The sequence below is a fragment of the Notechis scutatus genome, chromosome 8 (assembly GCF_049901735.1).
Source record: "Notechis scutatus isolate UNSWTSFEM ecotype Mainland chromosome 8, rNotScu1.2, whole genome shotgun sequence".
Lineage (NCBI taxonomy): Eukaryota > Metazoa > Chordata > Lepidosauria > Squamata > Elapidae > Notechis > Notechis scutatus.
In genome coordinates, this window is record NC_142016.1 from 27,131,925 (window position 1) to 27,148,029 (window position 16,105).

Here is a 16,105-nt window from a genome sequence, read left to right on the forward strand (position 1 = left end):
TGCCCCAATAACGCTGGGCTTCTCTGGGAACGGGATGCCAGGAGTCCCCCCCCACTACAGCAGCCTCAGCCCTTCCATCTCCCTGCCTTCCCTTGCAAAGAGCAAAATGCCCCCAGCAGGGTGTGAAAAGGCCTGCTGGACCAAGGGGTCTCAATGAGGCCACTTCGAGAGCTGGCTGGTCAGTTTGGCGTTCATTGGCAGAAACGTCGGACAGCCGTTACACGCTGCTTCTGTTAACCTAAGTTTACAGCAACTGTAGCCTTGTTTTCTCCTTGGATCATTTTTTTCCCTTGTAATAAAACTGCATTTGATTTGGAATAAACCTAGCAACAGTCATAGATGATTTACAGCAAATGGGTCATTTCTACAGGAAACCTCGGGTTGGGTTGCTGGTAAGAAACTGGGGTGGCGGGGAGCTTTGGGGGTTGCATCTAAATGATGATGTAATTAAGGAAGACAATTCAACGGGTGAAGAACGCAGGAGGAATTGCAACCACTTTCCTCCCGCAGCCTGTCGGTCCCAGGAGCGCACAGCAAGATTTCAGCCTAGTGGGGCAAGCTGATGAATCCATGATGTCTGAATTCGGCTTCTTCAGCCTAAATGGCAGGCACGCCGTACGGTCATCTCTTGAGCGGCTCGTGACGCCTGCGCGCTGCGCAGCCGAACGCGGGGCAGGAAGTCTGATAGCGGGCGGAGGCGGGCTCTTTTCAGATCAGCCACTGAGGCCGCCGCCGGGGAGTGTGGTGAGCCAATGGGATCGAGAGCGATAGAAGGAGCAGAGAGGCGACCGAAGGAACCGTGTTCCTTTGAGAGGACCGGAGTGAGAACTTCGCAGCAGCGCCCGCGCCGCGGACGAAACCATGAAGTGAGCGGCGGGGGGGAGGGCGTCTGGCAGACACCACTCGCGCGGGGGTCGCCGGAGGGTCTGCCGGGCGTTTGCCCTCTGCGGGCTGGGGAGGATGGGAGGCGGGGAGGGGGCCGGCCGGGGCGCCGGGGGCGGTGTGCCCGGGGACGCTCGGCCACTCGCTCCCTCTGCGCAGGCTGAACATCGACGGGCTGCTGGTGCTCTTCCCGCACGACTACATCTACCCCGAGCAGTTCTCCTACATGCTGGAGCTGAAGCGGACGCTGGACGCCAAGGTGGGCCGGGGGAGGGCGGGGGGTTGGGTCAGGACTGGAACTCAGGTCCCGCCTCCGCGCCCCGGGCCCCCGCCGGCCCCTGACGCCCCCCTTCGCCCCCGCAGGGCCACGGGTGCTGGAGATGCCCTCGGGCACCGGGAAGACCATCTCCCTCCTGGCGCTCATCCTGGCCTACCAGCGCGTGAGTATCCGGGGGCCGAGCCCCCCGCAGCCGGCGGCCCCTTTCCCGGCGGAGACTGCGGGGTGCGGGTGGGGGACCCCCTCCGACTCGGCCTGCTTTTCTTCCAGCAGCCCCCCCCCAAGCGTAGCCCTCTAAGCCCGCCCTCTCCCCCAGGCTTACCCGCTGGAGGTGACCAAGCTCATCTACTGCTCCAGGACCGTCCCGGAGATTGAGAAGGTACCGGGGGGAGGCATGGGGGAGACGGCCCCGGGAGAGAGGCCCTTGGATGGGGGGAGGGAGGGGCGGGGGTGCGTCTGGGAGCCTCTCCATTGCCAGCCGCTGGGCTTCTCCCCCCTCCAGGTGATTGAGGAGCTGCGGAAGCTGGTGCACTTCCACGAGAAGCAGACGGGGCAGAAGCTGCCCTTCTTGGGCTTGGCCCTCAGCTCCAGGAAGAACCTGTGCATCCACCCCGAGGTGCCTCTGCTGGCGGAAGGGCCGGGAGGGCTGTTTGGGGAGCCCCCTCGGCCACCTGTCCTCCAGCCCACCACCCTGGGCGGCAGGAGCGAGAATGGCCCGCTCTCTCTGCTAAGAGTTCCCGGGCCACCTGGGGCCACGGCCACTGAATTCCCTGGGAGGCAGGGAGGTGATGTGGGGCCCGTGCCCCTTCTTCTCAGACCCCTCCCTTCTTGTCATAGGTGAGCGGCCTGCGCTTCGGGAAGGAGGTGGACAGCAAGTGCTTCAGCCTGACTGCCTCGTACATCCGGGCTCAGCACCAGCAGGATGGCAGTCTTCCCTCTTGCCGCTTCTTTGAGGTAAGGCTGAAGCGCACGGGGACAAAGGTGGGATTCAGCAGGTTCTGGCCTGTTCTGGAGAACCGGTAGTAGAAATTTTGAGTAGTTCGGAGATCTGGTAAATACCACCTTTTGACTGGAGATTTTTACAGGATCCATCCCCTGCCACGCCCGCAGAACCGGTAGTAAAAAAATTGAATCCCCCACTGGTGGGGGGTGCAGGCAGTGGAAGGCCCCTGGGAGGAGGGCCGGGTGGGGCCGTGGACTTCTCCCCTGGGGCGCAAGAGGCCGGAGGGAAAAGTGAGGTGGACCAATGCTGCCCCCTCTTTTCCCCATTGATCTCTGTCATTCAGGGGGGGGGGGGAATTTCAGGAAACTCTGCATGAAAGTTACACAAATGTCCAGAGGCATTTTTTCCCCTCAAAGTATGTTTGGTGGGAGAAATGCCTTTTGAGAAATTGAGCAGCCGAAAACCATTTTGGCTTGTCCGTAAGGCCGGGGCCAGGAGATTCGTTCAGCCCTGCTGTGATTCCCTGCAGGAATTTGATGCCAGCGGTCGCCAGGTGCCTCTTCCTTACGGCGTCTATAACTTGGATGACCTGAAGGCCTACGGTCAGCAGAAGGGCTGGTGCCCCTACTTCCTTGCCCGCTACTCGGTAAGAGAGCTGGCTGGCCGGCTTGAGGACACGAGCCCCCTCCCCTCTAAGGCAAAAGGGGTCTCCTTGAAGGGTCCTGGGTGCTCTCTGAGCTTGGTTGTTTCCTTGCAGGCGTTTCATTGCACAAACCAGGTAACGCCATCCATGCTAGGAAGGAGAAGGGTTGGCTCTCCGTGTGTTTGCGGGGGTCTCTTGGTCAGATTAGCTCTGGTGGGGGCAAGACCCTGAGATGCCAAAGGAGAAAGGTGCTGCTGCAGCAGCAGAGCCTGAGCTAGGGGTGCCTGCCAAGAGCTGCACAGCGACCGAGTAAGGTTGGTCCTACGGGGGCCTTGAGCCTCCCACAGCAGTTCTGTCAGGAGGAGATTCAGCACCCCGAATGCCAGTTTCTCATCCCGTTTTTCTCTGAGCGTTTGAGCCCAGAACCCAAATCGCCCGTCAATCTCCCAAGGCGACGGTCTCATTCTGAAGTTTCCCTCCGTCCTCAGAAAGTCTGCCTAGGTAGCTTTGCAGCGAGGGGAGATCAGTGCATTTTAATTAATTAATTTAATTAAGCGTATAGGTAGTCCTTGACTCACAACAGTTCGTTTAGCGGCCACTAAAGTTACAATGGCACTGAAAAGTGACTTATGACCCATTTTCACACTTAACGACCGTAGCAGCATCCGCCTGGCCACGCGATCAGAATTGGTAAGCGACTCGTATTTAGGACGGTTGTAGTGTCCCGGGATCACGTGATCCACTTTTGTGACCTTCTGACAAGCAAGGGGAAGTCAGATTCACTTCACAATTGTGTTACTTAGCAACGGCAGTGATTCACTTAAAAACTCTGGCAAGAAAGGTTGCAAAAATGGGGCAAAACTCACAACTGTGTCGCTTAGCAAACAGAAATTTTGGGCCGAATTGTGGTCGTAAGTCAAGGACTCCCCTGTCTTAGCTCATGGATAGAACTGGGGCTGGTCCTTTAGTCCTCCCTTTGAGAGTAGAGGCGCCTCGGTACAGGAACCGATCCCAGAAGCCTTATATGTTCGCTGCCCTCCGATTCGCGTTGGGGGTTCCTGGGTTCCTCCTGGCCCAAGGCCAAGCTCTGCTCCGCTCTCTCTCCCCACCTGCACCAGATCCTCCATGCCAATATCGTGGTCTACAGTTACCACTATCTCCTCGATCCCAAAATTGCGGACGTGGTCTCCAAGGAGCTGGCCAAGAAATCGGTGGTGGTTTTCGATGAGGCTCATAACATCGGTAGGTGTGAGAAGGGCCGGGGAGCGGTCTGGTGCAGGACTCGAATTGGGCCGCCTGAAAACTACGCTGGGATCCAGTTTCTCCCTTTAGAGACGAGTCGCTCGACTTTTCCCACTGCAAGGCTTGTGGACTCCAAGTCCCAGAATCCCCTGCCAGGAACCCTCCTTGAGAGATTAACTCGGTTTAATTTGGGTGGACGAGAACTCAGCCAAGCGGCCTGGAAGGAACCCAGATTCGGGGCTTTTTTTAGTTGCAACTTTGTCCTTAGTTGATGATAATTTTTCTTCTCCTCTTAAGTACAGGTAGTCCTCGACTTATGACCACAATTGAGCCCAAATTTCTGTGCTGAGACAGTTGAATTTGGCCTCATTTTTGATTCCCCCCCTTGTGAATTGAATCACTGCAGTCGTTGACTTAGTCACCTGGTCGTTAAGTGAATCTGGCTTCCCCATTGACTGTTTGTCAGAAGGATGCAAAAGGAGATCGTGTGACCCCGGGACCCTACGACCGTCATAAATATGAATCGGCTAAGCATCCAAATCTTGATCCTCTGGCCAGGGAGAGGCTGCAACGGTGCTAAGTGTGAAAAATGGTCGGTCATAAGTTACTCTTTTCAGTGACGCTATAACTTTGAATGGTCACTCAGTGAACTGTTGTAAGTGGAGGACTGCCTGTACTGTAGAGGCCCCCGGGTTAAAACCTACAACTGTCGGCATGTTGCCCCCATGAGCCTCGTCCAGGTAAGCGATGGAGGTTCGCTTTCGTGGACCCCTTTGACAGCCCTACTGGCCCCCCCTTCCTTCTCCCCCCTTGACCCACAGACAACGTCTGCATCGACTCCATGGGGGTCAACATCACCCGGAAGGTCCTGGATCGCTGCCAGGGGAACGTGGCCACGCTCCAGGCCGCCATTCACAGGTGAGCAGGATCCGCTCCTTCCGCCCCCTCCGCTTCCTGGCCTCCTGCTCTGCCCAAAGGACGGAGTCCCGGGCTGCTTGCATGCACGGCATCTGGGTTGGGAGGGACCCTGGAGGTCTTCTAGTCCAACCCCCTGGACCGAAAGAGGCTGCCCAGGCTCTCTTAAAAGCCTCCAGGGTTGGAGCACCCACACCTCCCCTCCCCACGGCCCCCTTTCCAGGATCAAGGAAACAGACGCCCAGAAGCTGAAGGAGGAATATCAGCAGCTGCTGCAGGGGTTGCGGGAGGCCAACGCCGCCCGGGAAACAGACGTCTATTTGGCCAACCCGGTGCTGCCGGACGAGATCCTGCAGGGTAGGTCGGCCCCTCTGTGGGCAGCGGGGTGGAGGGGGCGGGGCTGATGCTTAGGTGCTGGTGGGGTGGGAGGGAACGCCGATGGCTGCTGCGCCATCCCGGCCCTTCGGCCCTTCGGTTGCTCCTGCTGAGGGAGGTGGCCTTGTGGCCTTTGATCCCAGCCCTGAGACCTGCCTTGGAGCCGCTGCCCTGACTGGCCCTCCCCTCACGCAGAGGCCGTGCCGGGCAACATCCGCACAGCGGAGCACTTTGTGGCTTTCCTGAAGCGCCTCCTGGAGTACCTGAAGTCCCGGCTGCGCATCCACCACGTGGTCCAGGAGAGCCCCCCGTCCTTCCTGAAGGACATCTTTGAGAAGGTCTGCATTGAGCGGAAGCCCCTCCGGTGAGTGCGGGCAGGAGAGGACCTTCCCTCCTCCCTCCCTTCCCCCACCAGGCCCATCCTGCTAAGCCTGGCTCCGTTGCTTGGAGGGGGCGGGAGGAAGAGCCTGGCCAGGGCCAGCGGGTGGTTCCAGGCCGGCCTCACGTCAGCCTCGATTCCTGGGTTTTGGCAGGTTCTGTGCCGAGCGGCTGCGCTGCCTCCTTCGCACGCTGGAGATCGCGGACATCTCCGATTTCTCACCCATCACCCTCATCTCCAACTTCGCCACCTTGGTCAGCACTTACTCCAAGGGTAGGGAGGCTCCTTCAGCCAGCCGGCCTCTCTTTGGGGGCCTCCCAGGCCTTGCAGTTCCTCCCCACCCACATCCCTCCCTCGGGGTTGGCAGGCGGAACCTGGGAGGGGCCTGGAAGGCGCCCAAGAGCATTGCAGCTCTGCTGTCGGGAGGCAGCCATCTTTGCCGAAGGAAAACCTCCGCGGCTCCTGCGCCTGCCGGCTTTGATGGGCTTTGGGAGTCTTTGGAGTCAGCACAGATACGTCCCAAACGGAGGCGCTTTGGCCAAGGGCATCGGGGCTTCCTTGGTTCTGTTCCTGGAGAGGAAGAAGCTTCCAAACGAAGAAATACGAACTGAAGGAGCTTCTTGGACGAGAAGGGAAACGTTTTCAAAGGAAGAGGACAAGAAAGTCCAGCGGCCTTTTGCGAAAGCGCCTTTGGGGCAGCCAGAGGCCCCCGAGACAGGGTCAAAGGCGGGGGGCAGGCTCGGATCTTCAGAAAGCCCTTGATGAGGCTCTGAGCTCCCCAGGGGATCCAGGGGCCGAGGCCGGCCTTCCCGATCCCACTGGGCAGCCAAGCCATGTGGGGGTGTCCATGCCCCCCCCCCACCCACCCCGTCAGCGCCTCTTCTCGTTTTGGTCCCCAGGGTTCACCATCCTCATCGAGCCCTTTGACGACAGAACGCCCACCATCCTCAACCCCATCCTGCACTTCAGGTGAGGGGCTCCGGGGGCCAGGCTCTGGGTGGGGCTGGGAAGGGCCTGGCTCTGCCCTCCCTCTCCTGAAATGGGGGGCTGCCTGCCTCGCCTCCAGCTGCCCCACGCCAGGCAAACCTTCTCTTCCAGCTGCATGGACGCCTCCATCGCCATCAAGCCCGTCTTTGAGCGGTTCCAGACGGTCATCATCACCTCGGGAGTGAGTGCGGGGGGGCCTTCTTGGCCAGCGGCAGGAGCCCCCTCTGTGGGGCTGGAGGTGGGGGAAGCTGCCACCCTGACCGGCTGCTCTCCTCCCTGCACGTAGACCCTTTCCCCCTTGACATGTACCCCCAAATCCTGGACTTCCGGCCGGTGACCATGGCCACCTTCACCATGACCCTTGCCCGGACCTGCCTCTGCCCCATGGTGAGTGCCCGAGGCCAGGAGGGGACAGGCTGTCCCCCTCCTCCCCTCCCCTTCCTGGGGGACCAGGCAGGCCCCTCCTCAACTGGCTCCCCTGGGGCCCTTTCCTCTCGTCGTCTTCCCTTCCAGATTGTGGGCCGAGGGAATGACCAAGTGACCATCAGCTCCAAGTTCGAAACCCGCGAGGACATTGGTGAGGGTCTTGGATGGGGAGGGGGCAGCAGAGCCCTTCCCTGGTCCCTTCAGGCTGCTTAGCGGAAGAGGGGAGGGCAGTGGGAGGGAGGGGTGGGCCCCATGGGATTGTGGGGGCCGGGAAGGCCTGGGAGCCTGAAGGGAGGGTGTTTCTCCGGCAGCCGTGATCCGCAACTATGGCAACCTCCTCCTGGAGATGTCGGCCGTGGTCCCGGATGGCATCGTGGCCTTCTTCACCAGCTATCAGTACATGGAGAACATCGTGGCCTCCTGGTATGAGCAGGTACGCCAGGCCGGCTTGGCCCGGGCTGCTTTTCCCGTGTGTGTGTGTGTGTGTGTGTGTGTGTGTGTGTGTGTGTGTGCTTTGGGGGCCTTCTGCTCCTGCCCTGAGAATTTCGAGGGGGGGAACACTCAAAGCCTTGTAAAATGGGGCCGCGTTGCATCCAAGACCAAACTGGTCGGCTGGCTCTCGGTCAGACGCTCAGCCTGTCTTGCAGAAGGCCGGCCTGACCACTGTTTGATTTGGGGAGGGTTTCCCTTCCCCCGCTGTCCTGATGGACTCCAGCCTCCCAGCTCCTCTTGTGCTCCTGCCAGGAGCCCCGTTGAAGGCGCTCAAAGCTTATGCCACGCTCCCTGTGCCCAAGCGCCTGGCCCTCCAGTCGGGGCAAACTGGCCCTAGATAAAAGTCAACCGAATTCATTTGGGGGGGGGGCTGCATAAGGATTCCAAACCGATAATCCGCTTGGCGCCACCTTCACCTCCGACCTCCTTTCAGCAGCTGATCCAGGGGTTGCCTTTGTGGTCCTTAAGCGGGATGCAGATGAAAGGCTTCGGGGTGGGTGGGGGGGTGGAAACAGAGCGCAAAGCAGGCCAGGCCTCCTGCAGGTCTCACAGCAACCGTCCAGCTGCCCCTCCGGGCTCTGGGGAGGCTGGGCGGGGAGGCCCAGGAGCCGGGCTGCAGAGTCTCTCTCTGAAGCTGGGTTGCCCCCCCTCTCCTCTCGGGCTCCTCCAGGGGATCCTGGAGAACATCCAGCGGAACAAGCTCATCTTCATCGAGACACAGGACGGAGCCGAGACGAGCGTGGCCCTGGAGAAGTACCAGGAGGTGAGAGGGGCCTTTGCTGCGGGGGGCTCAGTTGAGCAGGTTCTCCCCTCCCCCGTACCTTTCCCCTCCAAGTCTGGTCCTGAGGCGGGACGTGCTGCACTGACGGCATTTCTGACTTTGGGGTAAAAAGATTTTGGGTGACAAGAGGACGGTTGGTTTGCACCCCAGGCCTGCGAGAACGGCCGGGGAGCCATCCTGCTGTCGGTGGCCAGGGGAAAGGTCTCCGAAGGGATTGACTTTGGTGAGTGACCCCCCCCCTCCCTGGAGAAGCTTGGAAGGGCATCCGGGGCCACGGAAGCTGGCCTGGGGCGGAGTTGGCGCCTTGCCTTAATCTCACAAAGGCCTTGAAGTTGGAGAGAAAAGGCCTCTTTAGGTGCAGCGCTGACCTCCCCCCCCCACTTCCTCCCCTCCCCAGTTCACCACTATGGGAGGGCCGTGGTCATGTTTGGCGTCCCCTATGTCTACACCCAAAGCCGCATCCTGAAGGTGAGCTCCAGGTCTGCAGCTCCTCGGCCGATTCCTGCTCCGATTCACTCAGGCAACAGGGCCTTCGTTTTCTCTGGGGAAGGTCTGGGAACCCCTCCCCCAGTGCCTCAATTTGTGGGGGGCTCCTTCGGGACAGAAGTGGCACGTTTTCCCACCCGCTGTTGGCTTGGCTGATGGGGGACGACACTTCTGGTGCACCTGGCATAGCGTTGGCCCACCCCTGCTGATTCCTGGGGGAAGGGAGAAGACCCTCACCTCCTCCCATCCCAGGCCCGGCTGGAGTACCTGAGGAACCAGTTCCAGATCCGCGAAAACGACTTCCTGACGTTTGATGCCATGCGCCACGCGGCCCAGTGCGTCGGGCGGGCCATTCGCGGCAAGACCGACTACGGCCTCTTGATCTTTGCTGACAAGGTGTGCCCCGTGGGGGGGGGGGCCCTTGGCCGGAGGGCCAGGCAGCGGCTGATCCCGCCTCTCTCTGCAGCGCTTTGCCCGGGCAGACAAGCGGGGGAAGCTGCCTCGCTGGATCCAGGAACACTTGACGGAGGCCAACCTCAACCTGACGCTGGACGAGGCCGTGCAGGTGGCCAAGCACTTCCTGCGCCAGATGGCCCAGCCCTTCCGCCAGGTGGGCCTGGGGGGGGAGGGGCAAGGGGGGCACGGTGTTGCCCAGAGGCCTGCAAAGTGGGCAGCTTTAAGGCTGACGGACTCCCAGAATTCCCCAGGCAGCCATGCCTATTTGGGTTTCTATTTTAAATTTGCCCCCCGTGTGGAACAGCTGTGGGCAGCGACTCTGTGATGGGCAGAAGTGGGCTTGGTTGTCCTGGCAAGGGGCATCTTGACCTCTCCCCCCTCTTTCTGCCCTTCCAGGAAGACCAGCTGGGCCTTTCCCTGCTCACCTTGGAGCAGCTGCAGTCAGAGGAGACCCTGCGCAGAGTGCGCGAAATCGCCCACCAGGTGTGAGGGGCGGTGGAAGCTGCTAGCCATGCCAGCCATCACGCTCTGCAGGCAGGGACCCCGGCTGGCCGGCCATCCCTCCATCCAGACTGCGGAGCTGAGCGGGGTAGAGAAGAGAAGCTGCCCGGGGGGGACGACAATCCCTCGGCCCTCCCCTCCCCACTAATCCTGGATTTCTGGACTGAGGTTTTAATAAAGGGAGTAGTGTGTTGCTACTCAAGGGATTTTCTCTGTGTGTGCGAGAGAGCGAGAGCGACAGAGAGAGAACCGGGGAGGCGTGTGACCCTTTTCATCCAAAGTCACCTGGGGGTGGGCTATAAAGCTCGCAGAGGCCTCTCCCCGCTCCAAAATAAAGAGTCATTCTTCATTTCCAGCAGCCTTTATGTAAGGGAAAATAAGGTGCATAAATAAACTAAGGCTTGGCTTCACAAGAGCCACCGTGGGATTTGGGGGGCGGGGCGCAGGCTCCTGCTGCTGCCCCAGGGAGTTTAAGGCAATAGCCGGGGGGGGTGAAGCTTCCTGGCGCCCCGCCCCCCGTGATGCTTTGGGACGGTGGCAGCAGCAGCTCCATTCCTGAGAAAGGGACCTTCGTGAATTGGCAGGACTTTCCATGCATGCAGCGCTCGGCCAAGCGCTCAAACCAACGGGTGACCCCGGCGGGCCTAGTGGGTGGAGCGGTGAGTCAGGTCCTGGGTGCTGGTGCTCAGGTTCCGGGTGGGCTGCGGGAGGGGAGAGGAGGGGCCCCTTTCAGGCCTCTTTAGGCTGCTTGGAGAAATGCACCAATTCTGGCTGCTTCTCTTGGGCTGAACCAGATTACGGAGCGGAGCTGCCTCGGCCAAGGCTGAGCCCCCTGCTCACCGGGTGTCCCAGGCTCAGCATCTGGCGGGGCCTTCCAGTCGTTTGCAGCCAGGTTGTCTGTCCAGAAGCGGTTGGCCATGGCCTCACCCCCAGGGCTAAGGAAGGGACTGGCCCAGGGTTACCCAGCCCCGGCCAGAGGGGCCCAGTGGCTCCTTCCCTTGCCCCAGGCAGCCTCCGCAGGACCTCCCTGCTCTGGCCAGGCCCAGCCATCCTTGGGGCCACGGCCCTGGGTTGCAACGGCTGCCGAGCGCGGTGGACTCACCTTTGGGGCTGCGGCAGCTGCAGCCTCATTCACATGCAGCGTGCTGAGGGACGTGGCCCGCGTCATCCTGAGGAAGAGAGGCCCACTTCAGCTCTTCCCAAGGCCAGGCTTGCCATGGAGGCGCCTGGGGAGCCCCAACTCACCTGGGGCCTGCGGCGACCTTGGGCTGCCCCACCGCTTGGCCCCGCAGCTTGGTGACCAGCTTCTCACTGCTGCGTTTGAGGGACTCCCGGAAGCGAGAGAAGGAGCTGCTGCGCCTCATCCCCTCCTGGAGAGAAGGGGGGGGGGCAGATCAAAACTTGGGGGCCTTCTCCCCCCAACCACCTGCAGTCCAAGATGGCAGCTGGAGGTAGCCACAGCCCCCCTGCCGCCCTCTTCACCTCCCTCTCGGTTGGCTCAGCTGGCAAGGCTCGGGGGGGAGGCAGCGGTGCCAGGGAGAAGCAGCTTAAAGGATTTGCTCTCCGTGCCCCCCCCCATCCCTCTGCAGAGGGTCGGTCTCCAAAGGACTCACCTGCCCTTCCCAGGTGTTGCCAGCTCCTGTCCAGCTATAATCTGAGGAAGAGGCAGGGAGGGGAGGGGTTTCAAGAGGTGTATCCAGATGCTGAGGACCCGGGCACCGCCCTGCCTCGCCCCCCCCCCCAGGGGAAAGGGCTGCCCAGCGCTGGGCTCTTACCGCCCCTGGGGGGCTCAGCTCCTGGTCCTGCAGGGAGAGGATCTCCTTGTACAGCTGCTCAGCCTGCGGGAACTTGCCCTGCTTCACGAAACAGGAGGCCTGGCCGGCGAGAGGGAGGAAGGGGCAGGGGGAGGTGAGCCCCTCCCCTCCAGTACACCCCCATGGACACCCCTGGGTGGGCAGCAATTGGTCCCACCCAGGAGGAATCCCCCCAGGAAAAAGCGGCTCCTTTGGCTGGGATGCTTCTACTTCTGCCTGCAGGCGGGGAGCGAAGAACTGGAGATCCCGGCTCAGTTTTAAAGCCTCGCCATTGGCCAATGTTGCCCTCCCTTGAACCTGTTTCCCTGGAAGAGACTCGCCCAGGCAGGACGTCAGAGGCGGTGCTAACCCTCAAAGTCCTGGGGAGAAACTCCAACCACCCCCCCAGCTCCGCCCTCCGGATTACCAGGTTATTCTTGGTCTTGGCCACGTTGCAGTCATTGGGGCCCAGCTGGGTCTGATAGATGCGAAGGGCCCGCTGGTAATACTGCTCCACCTCGTCGAACTTGCCCTGGTTTTGGCACAAGAGGGCCAGGTTGTTGAGCTGCTTGGCCACATCTGGATGGTTGCTGCCCAGCGCCTGTGGGGGAAAGGGCAGCCGTGCTCAGCTGATGTGCTGCTGGTGCAGCTGGGCAGCGCCCAGGCGGGGCTCCTTGCCCCTCCCCGATGGCAGGAGGTCTGAAAAGAGGGCGGCTCCCCAAGCCCTAGAAGGCTCACCCTGGTTTATAGCAGGGGTCTCCACCCCCCTTGGCCACTTGATGACTTGTGGACTTCAACTCCCAGAATTCCTCAGCATAGCTGGCTGAGGAATTCTGGGAGTTGAAGTCCACAAGTGGTCTACAGCAGCCACCTCCATAGGTGTCAGGGCCCTCCCCCCTTTCCGGCCTCCAGGGCTTCTCCCCCTCACTGCTCCTGCCTGGGCCAAGGACGCTTCTGCCCAACTGGGAGGTTGAGGGGGGGGGAGTCCAATTGCTGGTTCTTCCTCCCCCTCCAGATCTAAACCTTTCCAACTCTGCCTGGAGGCACCAGGGCAGGAAAAGCTGGCCAGAAACCCACTGGCTCTCCCCAGGAACTGAAAGGCGGTGACCCAGAATTTCCTGGGGTGGGAAGGGGGGCTTCGGTGCCCTCCCTGCCCGGCTGGGGGCGAGCTGCAGCCCTCTCCTTCTCCATCTTTAATTGGACTGTGGCCCTCGGTTGCATTCACTTATTTATGCGTTTGGCATAGATAAAGCTTATCTTGTATTATTGTAAGCAGCCCAGAGTTATTCTAAGATGGGCAGGCAATGAATTTTCTGTCTTTATTATAAATAAATAAAATGAATAAGCAAATAAACAGGCCAAGGACTGGGAGTGGCCTGGGTGTGGCTGTCTACCTTCTCTCGGATCTCCAGGGCCCTCTTGCACAGAGGCTCAGCGTCCTGGTACTTCCCTCGCTTGCCATACAGCACAGCCAAGTTGTTCAGGGTGGCAGCCACCTGGCAGGGACAAAGGGAGGCTTCACGAGAGCAAAGACCCTCAGGAGCAGCATATAAAACGGTGGCCTTTGGCACGGGGCCAAGCCGGGTGCCCCCTCCCTCCTCCACACAGCGCCAGCCTCACTCACCGAAGGGTGTTCCATGCCCAGCGCCTGCTCCCGAATGTCCAGGGCGTGGTTGAGCAGCTCCGTGGCCTCCTTGTACTTGTTCTGGTCCCTGCAAGGGGAGAAGCAGGGAGAGGCAGGCGGTGCCAGGGCAACCCAGGACGCAGCTGCAGCTCCGAGGACTGCGGGGGTGGGGTGGGGGGCAGAGAAACGCAGCCCCGGAGCCCCACGGCCTCCCGATCTTTCTGTGTGCCCCCCAGAAGCAGCGCCTGCTGGACGGGGTCCAGGCCCCTCGCCTATCTTACCGGTAGACCAGGGCCAGGATATTGAGCATGGTGGCCACGTCTGGGTGGCTGTGCCCAGAGCTCTTCTCCAGGTCCTCCAGGGCCTGCTTGCAAAGCGGCACCGCCACCTCGTAGCGGCCTTGAGACGCGTACTGGATCACCAGGTTGTGCAGCGTCCGCAGGCGTGCCGGGATCTCGTACCCGCCCTGCTGGGCTGCCAAGGCGGCGGCACCCGGGCTCTGCCGCTCTGCAGGACACAACGCCGGGTCGTCCTCCGTGCTGAGGAAGGTTTCCTCCACCTCCACCTGCAAGGAGAACCTGGGAGAGTCGAGTGGGGGCAGGAGGACGTAGGAAGCTCCCCCCAATAGTAGGCTTTGGAGCCAGGGAGGCAGGATCCAGCCCTCGCCCTCCCCACCTCCTCCTCCGCCGTCTCTGAGCACCCAAATAATTTGGACCAAAGATTGGACTCGGGGTCAAAGGTTCCTAGGAACCTTCAAAATTTCTTTCTGACTTGGATTCTTTCAGCCGTCAGCCACCTGACCCGGAGGAACACAGGAGGCGCCTCGTCCACAAACGTCCCCCCACCTGAGAAAAGCCCCCCAGGCCGCACCTGCTCCTCCCGGGGGGGCTCGTAGTGCTTGAGCTGGTTGAGGAAGCGCAGGTGCTTGTTCTCCTCCTCCAGCTGAGCCACGGCCTCCACGCTGTGCTGGAGCCTCAGCTGGGTGCTGGCCAGCTCCTCCCGCAGCCAGAGGTTCTCCTGGCCCAGGCGCCTCACCTGGGCCCGCAGCTTCTGCTTCTCCGCCTCCAGCGCCCCCATGTGCGAGGAGAGGGCGATCAACATCTGCGGGGAGGAAGGGGCCGCTCAGCAACGGCAGCCTTTGCCCGCAGGAGACCCAGAGGGGCTGTGGGGGAGCAGGGCAGGGACCGGGGCTGTGCAGAGCCGCAAGAAGCGGCTCTCAGAGATCGAAGGAAAAAGGACGAAAATGGGAAAAGAGAAAAAAGGCTTTGGCTTCCTACTCCTTTGGGCGCAGTAGAATAAGAGAGTAACATTATTTTTATATTTTGATCAACTAACTTTTATAACTTTATGTTGATAAATGTTCCATGTTCTATTGCTTGTGTTTGCAATTATACTCAATTCTCATATATTGGAGTTGGGTCACGCTCTCCTCCAAAGCCCCTGAAGGCAGGACGAGAAGCAACGGATGGAAACGCACCAGGGAGAGAAGCAAGCCAGGACAATCAGCCCGGGGAACGGCTTCCCTCCAGCAGCCGTGGGCTCTCCACTGGACAGCCGCTTGCCCGAAATGGGGGAGGGTCTCCTGCTTCAGCAGGGAGGGTGACTAGAAGACCTCCAAGCTCCCATCCTCAACCAATAAAGTGCTGAAAACCAAACCATTGGAAGGCACCCGACACAACCCAGGGACGGTCAGGACAAATGGGCACCCTTGACCTTTCCTGGTGGCCCCTGCTAGCACCACCTCCCAGGCCCATGCAAAGCGCCCCCCGGGAACTCCCTCCCCAAGGGCTCCTTGAGCTTCCTGGTGCTCCATGAGGTCACAGCCAGCCGAGCGTCCCCTGGCGGCCTCCCTCGGGGATCCCGCGGTACCTGGCCTTCCGCAATGCCCAGCTCTATGCCTTCCAGGCTCCGGCAGACGAGGTCCTGCTTCTCCTCCAGGAGCTCCAGGGCCTGGGCTTCAGCGGCCGCCAGGGGGCCCTCCCTCTCGTCCATCAGCTGCTGCTCCTTCAGCAGAGCCTCCTGCAGCCAGTGGCGGATGCTCCAGTTCTCGCTGCGCAGGGCTTCCAGGCCCCTCATCACCTGGCGCGTCTGGAGGATGATGTCATCGCCCGTCACCCTCTCCGATCGGCTGTCATCCAGGCCCACCATGATGGACATGGCAGGCCACGCTGGCCCAAGGAAGGAGGGCTCCGAGGTCCTGGCGTCTCGGGGGGCCCTTCTAGAAGGCAAAGGAGGAGCCCCTCTGGCAGTTGTCCCTCATGGCTGGGAGCGTGTCCCCCACTCCAGGGGCCTCCAACCTGGGCGACTTTAAGACTTGTGGACTTCAACTCCCAGAATTCCCCAGCCGGCGCTGGCTGAGGAATTCTGGGAGTTGCAGTCCCCAAGTCTTAAACACGTCAAGTTGGAGTTCCCTGTTTTAATCCTAGACATGAAGGTTATCCGAGCCCTCTGCACACTCTCAGAGGCATTTTGGGTCTCCAAACCTGATCTTTTTTTACCCAGGCTCTATTAATCAGAAGGAACATCAGCTAGAGAAGTTGATGGGGTGGGAGGGACTGAAACTTCCGGCCCCAGAATGCAGGAGCCCTTGGGTTACAGCCAGGTGGATCTGGGAGGCTGCCCCCCCCCGGCCCAGGCCCTTTGGGGAAGCTGCCTGCTGGATCCACACAGCTGGATCCCAAACCAGTCTCTCCAGCTGGATGCTGCCACCAGAAAGCAGGCAGCAACACGCTTCTTGGCCAAGCCTGTCTGCAGCCACACACACGCCTCCCGAAGGAAGACTCCTCGCCCGCCTGACTTCTCCGCCTTTGAAGAAGCTGGGCTGGGTCTCCTTCGGCCCGGATCAAGGCTCCCCCGCCCTCAGGCCACCAGGCAGCAGGGCTTCCTGAGGCTGTGCTGGGCGC

The 16,105-nt window shown here is 60.9% G+C and overlaps 2 protein-coding genes across 7 annotated transcripts; one reads left to right on the forward strand and one right to left on the reverse strand.

The window, feature by feature from the left end:
* The first annotated feature begins 648 nt into the window (after positions 1 to 648).
* Positions 649 to 10,134, forward strand: ERCC2 (ERCC excision repair 2, TFIIH core complex helicase subunit). Of its 5 annotated transcripts, XM_087970316.1 has the most exons (22): positions 649 to 866; positions 1,042 to 1,141; positions 1,476 to 1,538; positions 1,662 to 1,775; positions 1,997 to 2,113; positions 2,632 to 2,748; positions 3,864 to 3,987; positions 4,809 to 4,905; positions 5,126 to 5,259; positions 5,473 to 5,641; positions 5,811 to 5,929; positions 6,556 to 6,625; positions 6,755 to 6,828; positions 6,930 to 7,030; positions 7,157 to 7,220; positions 7,381 to 7,502; positions 8,232 to 8,324; positions 8,493 to 8,565; positions 8,740 to 8,810; positions 9,081 to 9,224; positions 9,295 to 9,438; positions 9,681 to 10,134. In XM_087970316.1, exons 1-22 carry the CDS (start codon positions 862 to 864, stop codon positions 9,771 to 9,773), a joined length of 2,208 nt encoding a protein of 735 aa, XP_087826442.1. In that variant the 5' UTR covers positions 649 to 861; the 3' UTR covers positions 9,774 to 10,134. The 5 variants fall into 5 exon arrangements, with proteins under 5 accessions (XP_087826442.1, XP_087826438.1, XP_087826439.1 ...); XM_087970315.1 differs by lacking the exons at positions 649 to 866; positions 1,042 to 1,141 and adding an exon at positions 1,246 to 1,322; XM_087970312.1 differs by lacking the exons at positions 649 to 866; positions 1,042 to 1,141; positions 6,930 to 7,030 and adding an exon at positions 1,195 to 1,322 and having other exon boundaries at positions 6,755 to 6,824.
* On the reverse strand, positions 10,134 to 15,433 carry KLC3 (kinesin light chain 3). Of its 2 annotated transcripts, XM_087970317.1 has the most exons (12): positions 15,072 to 15,433; positions 14,073 to 14,303; positions 13,484 to 13,767; positions 13,203 to 13,290; positions 12,973 to 13,074; positions 12,006 to 12,179; positions 11,564 to 11,659; positions 11,505 to 11,508; positions 11,399 to 11,439; positions 11,031 to 11,155; positions 10,888 to 10,954; positions 10,320 to 10,486 (listed from the first exon to the last, which is right to left on the reverse strand). In XM_087970317.1, exons 1-12 carry the CDS (start codon positions 15,357 to 15,359, stop codon positions 10,430 to 10,432), a joined length of 1,557 nt encoding a protein of 518 aa, XP_087826443.1. In that variant the 5' UTR covers positions 15,360 to 15,433; the 3' UTR covers positions 10,320 to 10,429. The 2 variants fall into 2 exon arrangements, 1 of the variants encoding a protein (XP_087826443.1); XR_015750399.1 differs by lacking the exon at positions 11,505 to 11,508 and having other exon boundaries at positions 10,134 to 10,486; positions 11,561 to 11,659; positions 15,072 to 15,414.
* Between the last annotated feature and the right edge of the window lie 672 nt (positions 15,434 to 16,105).

Bases quoted from the DNA above. Each gene is read 5' to 3' on its own strand.
- KLC3 (XM_087970317.1), bottom strand. From the start codon at position 15,359: ATGTCCATCATGGTGGGCCTGGATGACAGCCGATCGGAGAGGGTGACG. The intron at 12,180-12,972 runs GTAGACAGCCAC...TTTCCCCCACAG, and splicing joins CCCTGGAGATCCGAGAGAAG to GCGCTGGGCAGCAACCATCC. The intron at 10,955-11,030 runs GTGAGTTGGGGC...TCTCTTCCTCAG, and splicing joins AAGGTCGCCGCAGGCCCCAG to GATGACGCGGGCCACGTCCC.
- ERCC2 (XM_087970316.1), top strand. The intron at 4,906-5,125 runs GTGAGCAGGATC...CCCCCTTTCCAG, and splicing joins CTCCAGGCCGCCATTCACAG to GATCAAGGAAACAGACGCCC. The intron at 8,811-9,080 runs GTGAGCTCCAGG...CTCCCATCCCAG, and splicing joins CCCAAAGCCGCATCCTGAAG to GCCCGGCTGGAGTACCTGAG.